This window comes from Necator americanus, chromosome II (genome assembly GCF_031761385.1).
Source record: "Necator americanus strain Aroian chromosome II, whole genome shotgun sequence".
Lineage (NCBI taxonomy): Eukaryota > Metazoa > Nematoda > Chromadorea > Rhabditida > Ancylostomatidae > Necator > Necator americanus.
In genome coordinates this window covers 34,057,542-34,078,404 of record NC_087372.1, presented here as the reverse complement: position 1 = coordinate 34,078,404, position 20,863 = coordinate 34,057,542, and the positions used below count along the sequence as shown (strand labels likewise).

Sequence of the window (20,863 nt, the reverse complement as noted above, 5' to 3'; positions counted from 1 at the left end):
ACACGAGAACAACGGAGCTTGTTCTCTTTGAAATTTTACATATGCTCGGAACCTTTGCAGTAACCTGTTGACCACCCTTCACCATTTAAGCCCTTGATTGCGTCTGGACTGGGCGAAGTCAGAGGAGGTAAGACATTTGTTTTCGTCGAAGTCTAGTGGTGAATTTATTTTTGCCTCGAACTTGTGGAACTGTTCGGGAAGAAAATGTTATAGTCTCGGAAACAGGGTTTTCGAGCATTGATGACGTCAAACTAATAGATTTTGACATTCAAAAAACGCTTTAATAGTTGACTTCTTTTCGGTCAAATCCTTACAAACAGCTTGTTCTGAGAGCTACGAGTAATACACCAAAGGCGTCTAAAATTGTTCACACTTCTTTTCCAACAAACGTTGCGGTAGATATCGAACTGTGCAGGTGAACAAAACAAAACCTCTTCTTAATTGTTCATAATATCTCTTCAACACAAAAGATTATTGGCTTCCTAGCGAGGAACATCATGTTCTAGCCTGCGGAATCCGTAAATTGTAAATTATTGAGCAAACAAATCTTCATAAACACGTTCTCCAACTAGAGGGAGGTTTCCAATTGTGCTACCGAATGACACTTCAGTTATTAACTTTTATCATTAGAGCGAATCTTGATCAGTGTAGAAGCGTGTACACAAGCACAAGAATCGCACATTCTTTCAATACAAGAAATCCAATTCTATAACAAATAAAGCCGGGTAAAATGCTGTTGGGGGATGCATTCAGTGGCGCCCTTATTTCTGGAAGGAAATAACTAAGTCAATCGGGACCCTAAGACTTAAGCATTAGTCTTAGATGATCTATGACATGTAAGCTGAAGTTAGTGAGAGAAAAAAGTAAGGATAGAGCATTCAGGGATAAGGGCGCCACTGAGTCTCCCAAACCACATTTTCCTCTGAAGGGCTATCGTAACGTTATAATGAAAGAGTATTACTGAGAAAGTACACCTGCCCGACGAACTTATAAACATACAATTATCAAACGACACGTAGATTTAGCGACTCATCACACAACATCTCTGCTAATCAGAAAAAGAATCATTATGAAGGATTTTCGAACTTCGGAGGACATCATTACGTTTGAGGTTAGGTCTCAGGATTAGTGAAAAACGTAATGGTGCTCTTGCTATACAAGCGAGAAAAAAAAACCGAACAATACAGATGAGCAACTACTTACACGTAAATTATAAAATAGTCCAATCTAGCTGGAAGAACAGGCAGATCTTTAAAATACAGTCTCAAAGTCTACAGTCTCAAGTGGGAAGAGACGTTGCTTAACCGCCACCGTCACCAGTCATTGATCCAGGAGGACCAGTGGTCCCCATGCCTACAGAAAATACCGGTTCATTTGATTCCGCATGTTTCTTCCTTGCATTGACACGGGCTAAATCTTGGCTGAAAATACATGTTCAAACAGTGTAGTTAGAACTTTTAATCCACAGATAGCTATTAGAACGATTATGTTACATTAGGAATCCTCCAAAATAAAAAAAAAGCAAATGAAAGAAGATGAAACAGAAAAAAGTTGACGATACCCATAGTTCTATCTCACTACAAAAAGGAAGAATTTAAAATGGAAAGATCAGTCTCAATCTATGTAGCAAGTGAAAATGAACATTACCGATATTTTTTAGAAGCTATCCTCATCTTTAAATTTTCCGACAATGACTTTTTCATTCTCTTCGCCATTACATCCTTTTGCATCTGCAAGAACGAAAATAATTAAGCAATATTTTAGGATAAAAATATTCTGTAAACTAACTTCAACACGCAAAGAAGCTCTTTCAACGAAAATCCTCTCCAAATCGTCAATGCTGGTTGAAGTTGTAGTCTTAAAGTCAGTATAGTCCAGCTGAAAAAAATGATCTTGCCGAACTATTCGGAATTAGAATTTGTTGCTTTCTGAGTCCTTCTTTTAAGAATGACGTTGCTGAACAGTGAGTCGCTATTTGCTGTTTGAAAATGCCATTAAAAATCCCTTTTGGAATCAAAAGCATAAGTGTTATACAAAAGACTCAATAGATCTTTCGCAAGAACCCCAAGATAAAAGTTTTAAACCAGTCGTTCAAAGGAAAAAGAGAGAGAAGACAAGCCGTCCTATTTGACACTGATTTAATTCATGTGACTTATACTCAGAGACTTTCAGAAACTAGAAACATTAGGAGTATGGATACAGTGATTGAGAAAAGTTCAATAATAGACACAGAAAGAACAGAATAACTCACATAGTCGTTTTCAAGTTGCGACAGCTTGTCGAGAGCGTTGCGAATCATCTGAAAGTTTGTGTCAAATAAATTGTACCGTAACTTGTCTCGTTATTACTATTAACGAATCTTTATCATCACAGATAAAAAAGGTAATAGAAAGACTATAAACTAACGCCATTATATGGAGCACGAGAAAGAGCTTTGGCGAAGTAACGAGTAGCGACATTTGTTTCACCAAGGCATGCATACGACATAGCCATTGAAGCCATTGAATGCCAGTCCATCGGATTTATTAGCAGTGCCTTGCTGGAAATATTAACGGAGTATAGAGTACAAATTATATATGTAGTCAGGTCTGACGAGATTAAGTTACGAAGTTCCATAAGTGGCTGCGTTCGAAGCGGTGCGATGAAGCTGCCGATTAAGATCGAAGAGAGGCCCCTTTTAGCATCGCTCACCGTTACAGTTCGCGATGATCCAACCCCCTCTATCCTAACCGCTACGCTCCATCGCACCGCTTCGACTGCAGTCGCACCAAGTCTCATGTCAACTTGACCCGACTACAGCTAGCAGAAAACCGCAAACTAAAGGAATATTTCACTTTCAAAGCACAATAGGAGATGAATCAAATGATGATGATGAATTCGTAAGCAATGTGACAAATTTGTTCAACAGGAAACATAGTGACAGTCCTAGAAACTACGTCAGGACTACTACAAATTGGAACTCTTTGATTATATGCATAGGAAAAGTGTAAAGTGATAAAATAATAACGAACTTATGGAAATCTATGGATTCCCTGTATTTCCCAAGCCTTCGACTAACGTGACCGAGATTAGCAACTAAAGGTTGCCAGAATGGATCGAGTTGTCTAAAATAAATAATCAACAAGCATAATGGACGATTTCATCGCTTAAAAAAGAACAAAAAAAGAATTCATAAACAAACTCTGTGATGATAGAGCTCGAGTCGGCGAACTCTGCCTCTTCGTTCCCAATAACAGCTAACAAGGCGTTGCTGAAGAATTGCTCAGCAGCTGAAAATGTATCTTCGGATATCTCTGCTTTAGTACGGTAATTGCCTTACCACTCAAAATTTTGAATACAATTGCAAAATTTGATGTTTGCATGCTTCTAGAGAAATGTGTGTGAAAGCGGTCTACCACGGCGACAAAGTGATACAGTTTTCGAGTGGAACAGTAGATCAAATTCGCAGAAATGAAGAACGAGTTTCGTATAATACGCCACTGAGGAGGATTGAAAACAGATAATGACAATAACAACGAACTAATACAGTTTTAAAAAGGTAGAAAACGAATTCTTAATAAACTGACTACGGAATTTGTTGTACCGATAATAATATGATCCGCGTTCATGCATTATGACCGGATCAGAAGATCGGATACAAGAGGCCTCTCGCAGGAAATCTTCAGCCATTCGTACTCCAACTCTGCAGTATTGCATTCCAATGTACATCTTGGGTTCATAATGCCAAGGAAGAATTCGCGCTGCCTTAAAAAGAAGATGGGAGAAACTATGGAAATCCAATTATAACGAATTATTTCTAACCCTATAGTAACAGTTGAGAGCTTGTTCATTCTCACACTCAGCCGCTAAAATATGACCGTATGCAATCCATCCTTCGCCAAAAGCAGTTCTCATTGAGACAGCTTTGTCTGAAATGAACAGAGTCTCGAAAGAGAAGGGTAACTGGAAAAGCTTACATGTTCTGACTTATGAAAGTTCTTGCTGCATGGATGTTAAAGCATGTGAAATAATACATGGCCACGACATACCTAAATGGTTTGTTTTGTAAAGACATAGTTTTTACTTCGAACATGGTAATCCTCATTATTCATAATGAATACCAGCTATAGTGATGATCCGGAAAGGAAATAACAAGCTCATGAGCTAGAAGAAAAAGTCTTCTCGAATCTTGAAAATAACATAAGCAATTCGCATGCAGTATGACACAATCCTGAAATTAATAAGTCGATATCTAACATATTTAAACTTCGTTTCCTCACTTCACACCAACACAATACTTCCTTATTAACAAGAAAGAACTGACTAGATAAAGTCCATGTTCTTCCATTATTGTGGATGTAATTGCCAATGTTTCTGCAACGTTTCCGTTCCGATACAGTTGATGTGCTTCTCTGGTACGTTGCCTTGGATCTCCCGCAGCACTCGTTTTTTGCATTTTCTTCATCTGGCGGAAGGAAATTTTTTATAAATAAATTTGTTCAAATGCAAAAGATGAATTAGATGAAATATTCGTCAACAAAGATTTGATAACATACGTTTCGTAAACGTTTCAGTTGTGCGATAAAATTGTAAATCATAAATTCACTTGTATATACTTTAAAAGCCGTGTTCGTTTCAGTTTGCACAAAGGAAACTTAAATTTGATTCAGATGTGATTCATTCCTTAATACTCTAGTTTTATTTATTCTTTATTTTGGACCTTTTTTTCATTATTTTAACTTCATGACCACCTTTCTGAGGCTTCATTATTTTAACATCATGAAAAGTAATGAAAACATAACATCATAAAGTTTCAAGAATTAAAAAAACAGCAAACAAGAACTTTTTCTGAGTTACTAATTCTTCAACTTACCAGTCGATAGCAAGGATCTCGATTCGTGTACGGAACAAGTCTATACTTTCTAAGCAGCTCCTCTGCAGCCAAACAATGGCGGTCCTTGAAAAAAAAAACAATGACTATGCAACAATGCATATATGCTGACAGACTAAGAATATTGTATAGATTGTGGAAAATGCTACGATTTTTTCTGGACATTGGACAACTGTTGCCACACGAAATATATTTATTGCTGTCAATGAGCCTGATATTTTACCATCTGTCGATAAATTATCACAATGGAATCAAAATTCACTTGTATATGCTCAAAAAGCTTCATTCGCTTTCAAATTATATAGCAAAAAAAAAACTATAATTTGATTTAAAGGGATTTTTAGCACTCTGCTTCTATTATGTTTGTTTCTATTACCACTTCAGCCTTCTAAGCCTTATGCAAGAGCTGTCTGTTTCTTTCGTGCTGCCGACAAATCAATAGGAAATGGGAAAAAGTAGAAGAAAGAGAATGATTTGAAAACGGCAAAGAGAAAGATGATTTAAAATAATGTTGTCAGGTATCTAGTGTAGATAAACAAGGTTACCTGCATGTAAGCGACCGTTAAACATCTAGTAGCAAACTCCCGATTCTCCATTAAAATGAATGTGCGGCCGTACACCACCATTAATGCCGAGAACAACTGAAAGACAATTTTGGTTAATAAAAATATTTCGATCTCAGAAATAAAGCGGGAATTTTGTACCTTATTATGCGTAACCATTTTGTTGAGAGCTGCGAGGTCATCTCCAGAAATTTCTTCAGTTGCAGAATCGAAGTAATCTTCCAAACCACACCCTGAGTCAGGTGACTTAACAGGCAAGTCCTCCTCCAGCATCTGAAGAGTCGCCAGTGAACGTGTCAGTAATGATACTAGTCTTCTTCATACTAAGTTGAAGTACCAGATGTCCGATTTGAAGTTGTACTATCTCTCCATACATACGCAGATGAAAAAGAGCATTAACATAGTAATAAGCGAACACTAAATGTTTCTTGAAAAGTCGTTGTTTGAGAATCAGTTGAGAAATCCTTTTGTATTGTTGAACCTTTGTGAGTTCCTGCAAACACAATCGATGGACATTCACAACAAAATACCTCTTAAAGAAAGTCTGAATATAAATTAGCATCCAAAAACTGTTAAACTGAAAATTTTCTTGCTTTTCGTATAGCCAGTGCCGAGGGTGGTCAACAATGTAAGTATTCGGATAAGGAAGAAATGAAGAGGAAGTGAACGCAGTGAAATAACGTACACACAAGAAATTTTCTGCGCCGGACCGATTTAGCACGTTCGGCTGGGGAACTCAAATGAAGGAAAATTCCATAGGCTAAAGTCTGTTCTCTCTCAAACCGTTGGGAAGAGTTAGGACAGCGCCAGCACATAGTTGCGAAACAAAAAGTGTGATCAGCTGACGGAAACATACTTATTCGAAATGGACATAAGAAAAATCCAGTAAAGAAAAACCACTGCACAATATGACGCTAAACTAGCCTTGATATAGTTGGCGAAGTCGACGAGACTGAATCCATTTTCAGACTTTTTAGCAAATGCGAAATCAATCCAATATGTGGCGGTTTCGCAGTCACCACGGTCCAAATACCTCCTTAACAATAAGGATTCTTGGAGAAAATAAGATACAAAACATAATCAAGATATATGTGCTGTTTTGCGTGAAGTGATACAATCCTCGTCACTGCAGTGTACTGTGGAAACACAAGTAAAGTGAATATATACCTTCAATTCTGGAACCTAGTCATTTAATTCCAGAATGAAGGCTGAATCTCCAAAAATTACCAAGAACGCTTCCCATGTTAAGCATAGATGCGATAGTTAGAGCCGGTTCTCCGACTCCCTTCACTTTTGGACGGTTGACAAAGGGATTCTCATCACTTGAAATGCACCCCGTGAGCTAGACCCCCTTCACGTGAGGAGTGTCGCACGTATGATGTTAAGGATAAAACAGATGTCTTTGACGTTGTTCAAAACACTTTATGATGCGCAAATGAGTTCCAATTGAAGTCAGAATCGCAGAGATTTATGAATGCGTCTGTAATCTATAATCTACCATGTCCTGCGGGGGCCAACAAATGAACCAAGTCAGTGATTTTACCCTCCCACTCAGTTCTGATACCAGCTCATCGACCTTGGAGGAATGAAAGGCTTGGTTGGCCTAAGATGAGCTCGAAACATCGACTGTACAGTCACTTTGAAGCCTATTTTCGCTTTCTATTCACTTGCACTTATGCTAGGCCCATTAGAAATGAAATATTGTACTTGTAAGTGTTCATCATTGTAATAGACTAAAGAAAAATTGCTCAGAAAACTAAATATATACAGAAAGAAGACTTACGAGACTAGACAATCATAGTCGGACTCATCAAATATCCTGTAGCGCTCGTAATCCTCAGGCGAACTGAAGACGAGCAAAGCATGACAACAGAAGAAAAAAATTCAAGTCCATAAGAGCAAAGACTATTGAAGAAACAATAGACTTACTCCTCCTCGGACCAAGGTGATGTGTCCAAATCCAGGTCGGCGGATAATATTGGAGGCATGGTGAAGCATCAGACTACTCGATGTAAATCCAGCACCACCTTCGGATGCTTCGAGTCCGCGTGGGAGATTTCGAATGGGTTTCAACACTTAGCTCTTGTAGACGTAGAGATTACGACTGAGCATTCCCGAATCCAGTAATATAAAATCCTTGCAAACTATTGCAACTCAATAGAACGATATGGAGATATGAAGCTCCTGTCTCCCGCGGAAATTTATTCTGAATAGAGCACCCCTTTCTTGCTAGAGCACATCGCTCGTTGTAGGAATTCGAGGCCGGGAACGATTCCGAACGAAGATGATGTTTGCATTGTTGGATTACTTTGTAAGATGTTCGATTTGTCTAACTTCTGGTCACAAAAAAAGTAAAGTCTGTGTCAGACGTTGCCTTAAGTTACTGAAGCCATTTCCACCAATCGAATCGGAAACATGATGTGAAGCCTGAGGCGTGGACGTGTGATTTCATTCTTTTCTCTGCTACAGTGCTTTTTATAGGTACAGGTATTTTATAGTGTTCTTTAAAAAAGAAAACAAGCTAATAACTCTGCAAAAATTAAAAGACAGAGAATCCATACGAGAACTAGTCCTTTTCTGCTGTTTTCCTCCTCATCCTTTTCCTTCCGTCTAAGCGGTTTTGGAACGAAATATGAATTTTGTAGGTGATCTTTCCGTGTTGTTACTTCGAAAAATCTATTAAAAGGTTTATTATTTATTACTTATTGATCGTTACCAATCATAATCAAATGTATGAATTAATTGATCACAATAGTCCCAGCTTTTAAATTAGCTGCAATTCAGTTAGTATACACAACAGTTTCTAATAGTGCAAGTTGGCAATTTTACAATAGTCTAATAATAATGGTAAGGAAATTCAATAAAATAACTATAATACTTATTCTAAATATAATACTCAAAATAATACTCTGATAACTATGGTAAAAATTACAATCGAAGTACAAGACATTGACAAGCACCACCACTTTTCATGAATTCGCTCATGTCGACCTCAGCGACCGCGAAGCCTCGCTTGGCGAGCGCTTCTCGAGTCGCTGCAGAAATACCAATCGGTGAGATCACAGTGTTCCGTACGGTGATCGCATTGCACACGAACGCGTTCGCTTCCGCGTCGGAGATGGGGATTGCGTTTGGCATACGTTTTTGAATCTATAACGATCGTGATCACTCGTTTATAGTTTTTGGTGGCGCAAAAACAACGCTCGCACCTCTTTTTTCGTGTTCTCGGAGAACGCCGGCGGATACCAGAGCGCTGTGCTTTGATCGACTGGAGCGAAGCAGGTGTCCAGGTGGTAGAAATTCGGATGGGTCAGCTCACAGATCACAATCTCGAAGTCGCCCATTGCCTTGATCCGTTCATAAACCTAAACAGAATACTGCATCCACAATATACTATATTTTGGGAACATTCTGGACACTATGATAATTTTCGTTTCCAGTTACTAACACACATTCGCATAAAAAAATCATGGATCAACTTTTTCCATCAAAATCAAAGCTACAGGCATATGAAATCATTGTAGTTCAAATGCGAACAACTCACTCCTTTGGCTGATCTCGGTCCGAAACCTGCCCATAGGGTGTGCGGATCCGAAAACACTGCATCTCCACCACCTTCAAAGAATTCCGGATAGTCCTCACCATAGATATGAAATCCTTGCGATTTAAACCACTTCAAATAGTGTTCTTGCTCTCCGGTTCTAAAAAAATACCTCTAATAAGTTGAAATTAATAAATACGCAGTTCAGCACTGACTGCAATTTTTTTTCGACAAAGAAAGGCGCTCAAAAACAACTTAAAATTGTTTGGCCTTATTTTCAGAGCACGCAAAATTGTACAAGTCTCAGCGGAAAATCTGTCCTTTTCGATTTGTCCGAAGAAAAATTAAAAAATTCAGGTCAATGTCAGTTCTTTCTCACCTTTCCTTGTGTCTAAACTTGCTCAAGTAGACGCTATTGTTGTGAACCAATCCTGAATTGCATACGAACACCTGATCAGGGAGTCCTTGTGTTTGATCCATTGTAAGAACCTAAAGATATTTTGATTTTGAACATATTCATCAAAAAATACATTGGAATCTCTCGTGATTCAGGAAATGACTTTTTGGGAAGAAATAAAATAGTTTGAATGCTTGCTTTTCAAAAATTTGAATCACTCGAAATCACTTATATTTTTCGAGTACTCGACCATTTGCAAAAGTTGGACAGGCATACATTGGAAAACAAACACAAGAAGGATTTTTCTGTTAGAAATCACATTTCGCATTTTTCTTGAAATTTTACGAGATTTTGTGAAACTCTTCCTCTTCTACTGACTGAGGACAGCCTGACATCGAAACGTCACTCCATACCTCCACTCCTTCCTTTTCTATTATCGTTTTTAACGTATTCCATTGTTCGAATGCCTTCGCCTTATCAACGACTCCTCCCATCCAAGGATTTATATTGTACTAAATATTTTGTAACATAATAATATAATTTTTTGAAGAGACGAATTCATTTCGGCTAACCTCAACGGTGAAATACTGCGGTGGTACCATAAGTACACGCTTGAGCAGATGACTAGCAGATTGTGACATATCTAAAAAGGTAGTCATTTAAGTTTATTTTTGGGAAAAAATAGATTCTTTTCTACGTAGTTTATTTAGAGCTACTAGAGAAAACAAAAAAGATCAAGAACATCGACAAGAAAAATAAATCGAAACAAAGCGGAAAGGAAAGAGTTAATTTCTGGGTTTTGTCTACAGTTGCATTTATGTTGCTTCACTTATTCATTTTTGTTTTGGTGCTCCAAATATCCTATTGCTATACGCTAAGGTCTGGATCTACAGAAAGAAAACGAGATGGGAATTCAGTTTCAGGAGGTGGGGAACGTAAGGAATGTGTTTATGTTCTTCTTATGGTTGGCGCAGAACGGAACCCGTCTTGAAACTGATAAGTATCCAAGGACATTAAACGATAGTTTAATTTATCGGGACCTGCAGCAGTGATTGCTTTCATATCGTATTCACAAACCTTTTTTATCGTGCGTGTGAACGGCAGCCATGTCGCTCTGTCGCTGACGATGGAAATCGATGATACCGGACCCGATCATTGTCTTTATATCAGTCAACAAGGAAGGGAATAAATTTTTGCACTTTTCGTCCCAATTAATGCATGTGACAATTTACACTGTACAGAAATATTTTTCTCTTCGAAAAAAAAAGAGACTAGCATATTTTCGCGGTTGGTGTGGCAGAGTACCGTTGTGATTTCGGTTAGTGAAGTTAATATTTTAATAAGTAAACAAATATTGCCAGCAAATTAATCAATAAATTCATCAGTATTGCAACAACCTATTCCAGAGTATTGAGGGCAAATTACATGCTAAAATGTGACTCACCGACAGGTCACATAGTCTTTCATTTCCGAAAAGGTGTGACCTACCGGTGCATCATTCCGCCATCAAGAAAACAGCACAGCGAAAAGGTAGAACCCAGGTTATATTTCCGTCTCCAGAATTGGTGGGAGATCATTTCGAATTGCGCTTACTATAATTGCGTTAATTAAAATTAATATTAATATCATATTATTTATCATATTAATATTAATATTAGTAAATAATTAAGGGAAATATTTCCCAATGAAAAAAGTAATTGATGAGTTGACAATTTAAACACAATTAGACGAATTGATTTTTCGCTAATTAACAACTGATTACTTAATTAAGCCAATATTTCCATAGTTTTGAATAAATAGACTTCAAAACGGAACTTCTCTCCTATAAACAGAAAAGGAAATGAAGGTGTAGGTGAAGTTTTTAGTGTTCCAACCAGTCCAAAAACCTATTTTCTTCTTCCAGAAACCAAGTCATTTACCATACGCGAATGAAATTCACACATAAAAATAGAGTAGATCGAACTCTGATACCAACATAAACATGAATGAATGCTCTGAGGAAAATCTACTCGGATTTTTCCTGAAAGTACTGAGAACCCATCCCATTTTTCGGTGATAACACTCCAAATGCCGCTCCCCAGGATGTTCACGTGTGAATCGTTCACGTTTTCAGTCAAACTAAACTGTCAAATGGAAAATGGTTATCTTATCGATTCGACTAGCACTGTGCTGTTCTTCCTCGAATCGATCACCGTTCACCTGGCGGCGACAAACGATTAATTGATGGCAGATCCTAGTGAAAAGTTTCAAATCGATCTCTACTACGATGTTATTTCACCGTATGCATGGATCGCATTTGAGGTAGGTTAGTTATTCCCGAGATTTTCCCTACGAAAGTTCCCCACACCGTTATGCGTCTCTCGTTTAGTCTCTTCTCCGCTACGAATACGTATGGCCGATCAAAGTGAATTTAAAGCCGTTTTCTCTCCGAAGAATCATTCAGTCTAGCGGTATTGTCGTCGGCTATTCTGTGGAACTGTATTTTACAAAAATAATGGGAAAGTAAACCGCGACCATTAAAAAAGAGAGCATCCTTTTCAGGCAATAAACCCCCCAGTTTAGTGCCTGCAAAAAGTCTATACATGTTGAAGGATCTTGAGAGGAACAACGCGTTTTGGGATATGAAGCTAAATGCTCCGAAGGTCGTTAGAATCCCATATATTCGAATTATAATTCATTATTTTCCATTTTATTCTTATTTTATTATTTATTATTACTTTATTTTCTATTTATTACTTTATTTTTTCATTTTTTCGTTCTAAAAGCTGTCAATTTTCCAGAACTTTATGCAGTGGATTAAAGCAAAAACAAGTGAAGATGCAATGAAATTGCTACTTGTGATACAGAAGGAAAAACCTAGTGAGTCGGCTTCCTCCTTCCCCAAATCACCACAAATAAGTAAATTTGCTTGAACGAGTCTATTTTATGAGGCGGAGCGGGAATGTTCTTATAGCCACATTCCTACGTCTTTATGCCCTTCTCTCCAAGATGACCTTAGGTTATGGAGGTAAATAAATCAAAGGAAATAGGAATGGTATTTAGAGCGATCCTGTACAATAACACCCTCTTCCCTTCAACCCCTCTCCTGCTTAGCGTCCTTATTCATCTATTTTGCTTTAAAAGCACTGCTGTCCTAACATTCTTTGAGTTTTGAACGCCCGACCAAAAAAGTGGATTTGCCGCTCCCCCTACTCTGACTCTCTAGCGAATATTTCTCATTCTCTCCCTTACTGAAGATATCATCCCTCTCCCTCCCCTTTGCTGTCTTCCCGTTAACGTACTTCCTCTCCCCAGTACGGTTTGGTTATCCATCGAAAAGTTGGAATTCATGGAAAAATCCCAGACGCAGAGAATCTTAAAACAGGAGATGATAGAAAGAGAGTATAATTAGAGAAAGATGAACGACGTGGATACCGAAGGCAGAACGAAATGTTGAATTGTTATGAGTTCAATTTTGGGTCTTGATGGAACTAAAGCATAAAATTAACTCCGAAATATAAGTGCATAAGTGGATGGTGAACCCCATTATATACCAAAATAGCGGAGGCCCTACAAAGCGGCCACTTCAGGTGTCATCGCCGATGTCAGAAGAATATCATGCTAATAGCAATGTGAACGCACAAAATGGTATGAGTGAGGTGTGAAGAAGTGGCACAGGGTCGGTAAAGAGAGATGACCTTCCCAATGGCGTTACGCGCTCTCATGCCATGAGTTTTGACCTGGGTTGACCTCATAAATTGACAGTTGAGGTCAGAAGGAAATGTGAATAATTTCTGCCGAACATATCCAAGTGTTCTAATGTACGGCAGCAATTTTGATGACTTAAAATATTTTGGTAAATGTTAGTCTACAATATAGTACAGAAAATAAAGACTTATTTTCATACAAGATCGGTGTTATGGTTAGATTTCCAATAGTCGTCGACGACTAGAATAGCGGAGTTTTTATCCTGAATGAAGAAAAAAAATAACCAATGGAATCTATGGGTAGGAAATCTGAACTGATCATTGGGATATTTTTGTGGTTCATAAGCAAATCATGTAGTTGTCTATGGAGAATAGGTTAATTTTTTTTTATTGTTTAGAGAAACTAGAAGGAGTCTCTCGAGAGTTCTGGAAGCGAATATGGACAAACGGTGAACCGATTTTCGAACGGGAGGACTTCGAGAAGGTAGTTTTCGTAGGAGCACCGGTAATTAAGTTTACTTGAGCGAAACAAAGCAGAGTGCGGAGAAGGTGTGTTATGAAGTCAAACGCGTCACGATCACAAGGGTAGACATAAGTAGCACGGCTGAGTGATTCATTGTGCGCTGGTTTCGTGAGTGTGATCAGTCGTGATTTTCTCTTTTTATTTTTCTTTGTTCTTTTTTTGTTGTCTGGTTTTGTTACTGTTCTCCCTCCAGCGGAAAATTCTAGGTATTGGTGGCTAGCAGTATCACTGACACTGCTCGCTATATCGACAAAATATCCGATTTAACCATTGAAACAGAACTTCAGAAAAATACACTGGATGCCATTGATTCCGGAGTTAGTGGATGGTTTTTATTATATGTTGCAGTTCATCTCGAATTATTGTTCATCCATACAGGCCTTTGGCGCTCCATGGATCATTGTTCACAAAGACGGAGAGAAGCACGCATTCTTTGGATCTGATCGTTTGCACCTTATCGGACATCTTATTAAGGAGAGATTCCACGATGGACTCAAGTACTTTTCGAAACTGTAACAGTTGTTTTTTGTTACGTGTTTGTTTTTGTGTTTGAATCCTGTATATAACCGGTGCAGATGTATTTCGCAAAAAATGTGGTGGTAGATGCCACACAGTAATTGCATAAATGTGTTTAACGGCTATTTCTGTGAACTGTCTAGAAGCAATTAGACAATTTATCGTGGAAACTTGCATCCACCGGTACCACGTTTCTTATATTTCTCTGCCAGAAACCAGTCCGATCGGCAAGGGATCGCAGTCACTTGTAACACCTGTGCTCCCATTGCTCGTCGAATCTAGAGGGAATCCCCTGATCGTCTGGACGTTGGCAGCATGCAATGATGGATGGGACGTGACGTGATGGACTAGTGGCTCCTATTTTCGTGAGGCACTCGAAGAGCATCATATCCTCCCTTGAAGGACTTCGTGGAAAGGTCTGTCCATGGGGTCGGCGGTCTCCCTGTGGTACGTTTAATCTCGCGCGGTATCTAGTAACTTATAGCTCTGGTCCAACGATTGTCGCTAAAACGCATCACATGTCCGGCCCACTTTTTTTTACTTCCCTTGGCGTATGCGACAGCGTATCTGCTCTTTGATCGATCACATAAGGTTGAAGATCGAATCTCCTCTTTTACTTGCGTAAAGCGGGACTCTCCTGGCATCATCCTTTGAATTGGGTATTCTATGACGCTGATCGGATTTTCCTCTTGCTTCCAAAACGCTCAGATTTCTGAAGTAGGAGGGAGGCGTGAGGTTCCAGTCGATGATTCTGAGGATCCTGTCGATCGTTCTGAGACTAGGCTTCGTGAGCTTCGCAGCTTTCTCTTCATGTGAAGAAAAATCTTCTTCGAAGGAGACGATGGTCAGGTGCTGTATAGAACTTTGGCGACATCCGTCAACTAGAACCTTTTATTGACGATGATATGGTCAATTTCATTGGGGTATCCTCCACTGGTTGACTCCCACGTCTAGCTTAAAGAGGAATCTCTAAGTAGAATTGTGAGTTCTCAAGAACGTATAGTCGTCATGATAAACTTAGAAAACTTCTCCCCGGTTCATTCCATTATAGGCTGTGGGTCCCAGTGACATTCTTCTGGGACCTATTTTAACGTCGAAATCACCAACAATGACCTTGTGAAAGGTGTGATCTTCTCCGCAGAACTTCTCTAGGTTCACCTGGAAAGCTTCGACTTCTTCTTTTTCTTAGCTTGATGTTGAGGCATAAACAAAGAAGATAGTGAAAGTTAGCGTTGTACCACATCGTCTCATCCGCAGTCGTCCGATGCGGGTGTTGTTCGATCGAAAGAATCGATGCTCTTTACCATACTTGTGGTGACGAGGACACCAACTCTACCAACCTCCTTTACTGCCACATGTTCCTAAGAACAGTTCTTCACCATTTTCATATACGGCGCTGAGAGGGTGGCGTCGTCTCGTCTCGGTCGGTCTGATGAGGTCGAACTTAATCTTCCAAGCTTGCATCATTAAACCCTCGATGGCTGCTTCCGATGCAAGCGTACGTGTGTCGTAAGTACAGATCTTCATCCTAGTCCTTTTCCGTTTCGGTAACCTAAATGACTCCTGTAACCAAGTCCTTACACGCTACCGTATCAGGAATTATATACAAGACACAGTAATAAGAAAGAGTATCCTGATTTCCTGCGGAAACAGGAGACTCTTTCTTATTACTGTGTCTTGTATATAATTTTAAAACCTAAGTCAAGTTGCCGGCTTCTAGTTCCAGGATTTTTGGGGGAACCTTTAGTCCTCCCGGCGTGAATAAGTGGAGCTTATTTGTTGAAGGCGACTCCAAAGCGCCTCTCCTGCACCTCCAAGTCACTTGATTACAGGTTTTTGCCGCACTAACGTGCGGGATACAAGGATATCATGAGCCAGTCTTATCAGAGCAGAAATAGAAAGTCCATCCCTTGGACCTAATCGCTTCTTAGCACAGACACAAGGTCGCTTTTGGCCCGCGATTAACCTACTATCCGCCACATGGGGGTGAGCCACGTAGCATCTATATCTAACTAATCGGGTGTTATTCCGCTAGTGAGAGAGATCAGATAATACCTTTCTGCAACATTTGCAAAACAAAAATGAGGCAGTGATAAAAAGCGGATTGCTAATGTAAAATACAGATCCTACTTTTTTACCTGTATGTTTGTTTCTACTCCGTGATACAGAACGTTGCTTATAATTGTTTCTGTATCATGATGTAAATCGATTATTCCGATGGTTATTTAATCAGGATTGAGATTCATTATTAATGTTGCGTTAGCTAGCCTAGCCTACTAAGATGTTTAACTAGCCTATTAGGATGTGTTTCCTCTCGATTACCACGGTTCGTATAAAAATGGTTCGTGATGTAATTTTGTTCCTATAGTTATAGTAGTGTCTTCGAAGATGTGGCCAAACGTAATTTTAGACGACTTTTCCTGAAATTGCTAAAATAACTTTTTTATTTTGATGTCTACACCGTATATTTTTGCCCTTATTCCGATTACGAGTATAGAAATCTCTATCATTTCTATTAACGGTGTAGTGGTGGGTTACATCCGAAAAAATCTGTAGATTTTGCCATTTTTCCGTTATAACGTTAATTATCTAGTACTCGTCGTTCTGTTTTCATCATTTCTGGAAGCTGTTCTCCTTTTCCCGCAGTTTGTAGAAGTTCTCCATTTGAAATTATAGCAAACTCTTTCCTTATTACAAGATTAAACTATCCTTAACTTAAACTTTTCACTCTTCTATCTCTCCGGGATCTCGTTGTGATTTTCGCTGTGTCGAACACGTAAAATCATTGCAAACTATTTATTACCAACAATGAAAAAACAATGAAAAGAACAATTAGCGACTGCTTCGGCCGGGTACAGAGAACAAGGACCGATTCCTTCCTCAAAGAAAGGATGTGGTTAACACATCGTAACATTATCAAATAGACGGAAAAGGGTTATCTTATCGATTCGACCAGCACTGTGCTGTCTTCGCTCGAGTCGATCACCGTTCACCTGACGGTGACAAACGATTGATTGATGGCGGATTCTAGCGAGAAATTTCAAATCGATCTTTACTACGATGTTATTTCACCGTATGCATGGATCGCATTTGAGGTAAGTTAGTTATTCCCGGGATTTTTTCCTACGGGAGTTTCACATCGCTAGGATTGTCTCGTTTAGTCTCTTCTCCGCTACGAAAACGTATGGCCGATCAAAGTGAATTTAAAGCCGTTTTCTCTCCGAAGAATCATGCAGTCTAGCGGTATAGTCGCTTGCTATTCTATGGAACTACATTTTACAAAAATAATAGAAAAGTAAATTGCGACCATTAAAAAAAGAGCATCCTTTTCAGGCAATAGACCGCCCGGCTTAGTGCCTGCAAAAAGTTTATACATGTTGAAAGATCTTGAGCGGAACAACGCCTTTTGGAATATGAAGCTAAAAGCTCCGAAGGTCGTCAGGATTCTGTATATTCGAATCATGATTCATTATTTTTTATTTTTGTTTATTTTCCTTACTTTCTTTAATTTTTCACATTTCTATATTTTTGCAATGTATTCAATATTCCCGATAATTTTCTACCTAAATGCTGTCAATTTTTTAGAAGTTCATGCAGTGGATTAAAACAAAAACAAGTGAAGATGCAATGAAATTGCTACTTGTGATACAGAAGGAAAAATCCGGTGGGTCGTAGACTTCCTCCTTCTCCAAATCACCTCAAATAAGTAAATTCACCTGAACGAGTTTACTCTATGAAGCGGATGTTTCTAAAGCGTCTAGATTGCATTCCTAATCCCTTCTCTCTTCACGTTGGACTTAGACTTTAGATATATCCCTCAAAAGGAAAAAAGAATCATATTTAGAAACCTTTTGTTATCTATTTTACTTTGAGTGTACCGCTATCCTGATGTCTTTTTATTAGCATTTTTATGTTTATTAGTATTTTTTTTTTAAGTTTTCAACCCAACTAAAAACACAAGACCAAAAAAGTGGTTCACTGCCTACCTCACTGTCTTTCCTACTAAGACTAAGATCCTTCCTTTTTCTGCGTAGCCTCTTTATCCGGTCCACCACTATTTGGTTATACATTGAGTCATTTGAAGCTGACTAAAAAATACTAAACACTGTGAATAAGAAGAGTATAGGAAATTGTAGAAATAGAGAATAAGTAGAAGAAAATTAACGTCATTGATATGGAATGCGAAGCTAAATGAAGAAATTTTGTGAGTTCAATTTTGAATGTTCATGAAATTAAAAAAAAACTAAAAAAACTAAAGAAAAACTAAGTTTTAAACAAAATTCGCGTAGTAGTGGATGCTGAAGATTATTATACAGAAGAAAATGAGATGATTGACGTTGGAGTGACCATCTGGAACTGTCATTCCCAATGTTACAAGAAAATATCATGCCATTAACAATATAAACGGACACACGCTACCGTATAATGAATTTTGATCCTATTTTATCTAATGAATTGATACAGTTAATGTCTAATAAAGTAAATAATTCTCCCCAAACAAACCGATATTCCTTAATATTTCAGATATTTTAGGTGTTTCAGATTTAATTTTAAAAACTTACTATACGATAATCTACAGTATGTTGTAGAAAATAAGAAATTTTTTCACAATATTAAATTCTCCTATAAGTTTATTAGCACTTTCGCCAACATTTTTTTTTTGATTCACAGCAACCTGAGTTATAAATAATTAACAATTTACCAGAGATGGAGAAAAACTATAGACTATTCTTTTGACTATGTTGTTAGTGTCACTATTGGTATACCTTTGTTGTTGAATAAAAATAAAAATGTCAGAAAAGCAGGAAAGAAACCTGTGGGACATGTTACTGCAATACGTTGATTTTGAGAAGATTTTCAACTTTGTGGTGGATTGTAACTGAGTGTTTATCTCGAATGGACGGAAAATCAACCGACTAGATTTGTTTCTAAGAAATATGAACTGCTCATCGTCTTATTCCTTGGTTCTTGAACAAATCATATGGTTGTCCGTAGAAAAGTGATTAATTTTGTGTTCAGAGAAGCTTGAGACAGTTAGTCGAGAATTTTGGAAGCGAATATGGACAAACGGTGAACCGATTTTCGAACAGAAGGATTTCGAGAAGGTACTTTTTTTCTTTTTTTTTACGAACTCCTCTTCGCTTGCTTGGGCGGTGCAGACCAGAGTGCGGGGAAACCATGTTGCGCAGCGAAGTGCGCTACGGTTTCACAGGGATAGACATATGTTTCACTGTGTGCTGCTCTCGTAAAAAAAAACTGTGCAATGATAGTGTTTTCCTCTTTTCATCTTTTTTTGCTTTTTCATGTTAATTAATTACTGTTCTCCCTCCAGCGGAAAATAACTACAAGTTCTAGGTATTGGTGGCTAGCGGCATCACTGACACTGCTCGCTATATCGACAAAATATCCGACGTAACCATCGAAACAGAACTCCAGAAAAACACATTGGATGCCATTGATTCCGGTGTTAGTGGATGAATGTTATGTTGCAGTTATTCTTTCGAATTATTGTTCATGCATACAGGCTTTCGGCGCTCCATGGATCATTGTACACAAAGACGGAGAGGAGCACGCATTCTTTGGATCTGATCGTTTGCACCTTATCGGACATCTTTTCAAGGAGAGATTCCACGGTGGACTTAAGCACTTTGCGAAACTGTAACAATTTTCTGTAACATGTTGTTTTTTTGTGTCTGAATCGTATTTGTGACTGGTGCGGACGTATTTCGCATAGAATGCAGTGGTGCATGTCATGCGGTCATTATCATAAATATCCTATTTAGCCGATATTTCTGTGAACTTTCTAAAATCAAATTTATCGTGAAACTTTGCGTCCAACGGCACCATATCTCTTAAAAAGAACTGTAGAAAAGGCTGTAAGTTAATGGTAAGGGCGAAAGAATAACTATGCAGACTTAATTAGTGCGCATAAACATAAGATCCAACAAAACGTCAACTTACGCATCCTCTGCTGAGAACAAAGGGCAAAGGTTGTCGGCTGCAATTTGTCCCATGGGGATATGTGTGCGCATTCTAACGAGCTTGGCTAATAGACTAAGTAACCGGATATCTAAATTAATTTAATAAACTAATTAGACTTCCCTGATTTCAAAGCTAGCTCATGAATTAGTGTCAATCGGTGTTTCGTCGGACGATTAGTCATGCAGAGGTTGGATTAGTCACGACTTCCAGAAGTTTGTTTCTCCTAATCGACAAACACTGTTCATAGCTGATACAGTATTTTCATGCATCAGGCCTTCCTTAAATCATTTACAGTCCCAGAGAAAATCCCATGGATGTTGTAGATGAGTTAAATGAGTTGCAACGTGACAACAATTGATCTAGTACTATTGAGTATTAGAAACGTCCACAACTATTTTTTTTCTAATTTATTGGATCTTCTTTCCATCAGGAATCTAATTGTGAGTAACAAAGATGAGTATCCAACAATTATTTAATTAACTCAATTTTGACTCAGTGTTTTAATTTTTTTTTCGAAGAGTGGAGTCGGCGAACCAATCGCTATAATTCTCGTTAGCCTATGTTGGAATCAACACAATAAGTTCCTTGTCATCCGGAATTCGGGAACATGGACTTGTGCGTTTCTTATAAAAGTATGTCTTATTATCGTTATATCTTATTTCTTTCTTATTCTTCTATGAGATTACTATTACTTTACAAAGTGAAAAAAACAATAAGCAGTTTCGAATTGTTTATTCTAAATCCGTAATCCGATTTCGATGAGATCTCATGAAGATGAAAATAAG

At 38.3% G+C, this 20,863-nt stretch overlaps 4 protein-coding genes across 5 annotated transcripts; 2 read left to right on the top strand and 2 right to left on the bottom strand.

Annotated features, from left to right (window-relative positions):
* Nucleotides 1-1,300: 1,300 nt before the first annotated feature.
* Nucleotides 1,301-7,421, bottom strand: RB195_020361 (uncharacterized protein; the record flags this gene model as incomplete). Of its 2 annotated transcripts, XM_064188621.1 has the most annotated exons (20): nt 1,301-1,421; nt 1,648-1,730; nt 1,789-1,878; nt 2,252-2,299; nt 2,407-2,539; nt 3,012-3,104; nt 3,182-3,269; nt 3,567-3,744; nt 3,802-3,908; nt 3,967-4,028; nt 4,101-4,210; nt 4,304-4,444; nt 4,853-4,936; nt 5,416-5,511; nt 5,575-5,706; nt 5,771-5,860; nt 5,915-5,926; nt 6,358-6,469; nt 7,217-7,279; nt 7,363-7,421. In XM_064188621.1, 20 exons carry the CDS (start codon nt 7,419-7,421, stop codon nt 1,301-1,303), a joined length of 1,902 nt encoding a protein of 633 aa, XP_064044502.1. The 2 variants fall into 2 exon arrangements, with proteins under 2 accessions (XP_064044502.1, XP_064044501.1); XM_064188620.1 differs by having other exon boundaries at nt 5,771-5,926.
* A 940-nt stretch (nt 7,422-8,361) lies between these two features.
* RB195_020360 (uncharacterized protein) lies at nt 8,362-10,527 on the bottom strand (the record flags this gene model as incomplete). The annotated part of the gene is made up of 7 exons (XM_013445303.2): nt 8,362-8,583; nt 8,643-8,798; nt 8,978-9,134; nt 9,354-9,463; nt 9,785-9,883; nt 9,944-10,014; nt 10,449-10,527. The coding sequence occupies 7 exons, from the start codon at nt 10,525-10,527 to the stop codon at nt 8,362-8,364; spliced, it is 894 nt and encodes a 297-aa protein (XP_013300757.2).
* Nucleotides 10,528-11,594: 1,067 nt separating this feature from the next.
* Nucleotides 11,595-14,096, top strand: RB195_020359 (uncharacterized protein; the record flags this gene model as incomplete). Its single annotated transcript, XM_064188619.1, has 7 exons — nt 11,595-11,672; nt 11,740-11,821; nt 11,913-12,013; nt 12,152-12,230; nt 13,456-13,541; nt 13,787-13,897; nt 13,959-14,096. 7 exons carry the CDS (start codon nt 11,595-11,597, stop codon nt 14,094-14,096), a joined length of 675 nt encoding a protein of 224 aa, XP_064044500.1.
* Nucleotides 14,097-17,113: 3,017 nt separating this feature from the next.
* Nucleotides 17,114-19,758, top strand: RB195_020358 (uncharacterized protein; the record flags this gene model as incomplete). The annotated part of the gene is made up of 7 exons (XM_064188618.1): nt 17,114-17,191; nt 17,258-17,339; nt 17,430-17,530; nt 17,682-17,760; nt 19,116-19,201; nt 19,452-19,562; nt 19,621-19,758. The coding sequence occupies 7 exons, from the start codon at nt 17,114-17,116 to the stop codon at nt 19,756-19,758; spliced, it is 675 nt and encodes a 224-aa protein (XP_064044499.1).
* Between the last annotated feature and the right edge of the window lie 1,105 nt (nt 19,759-20,863).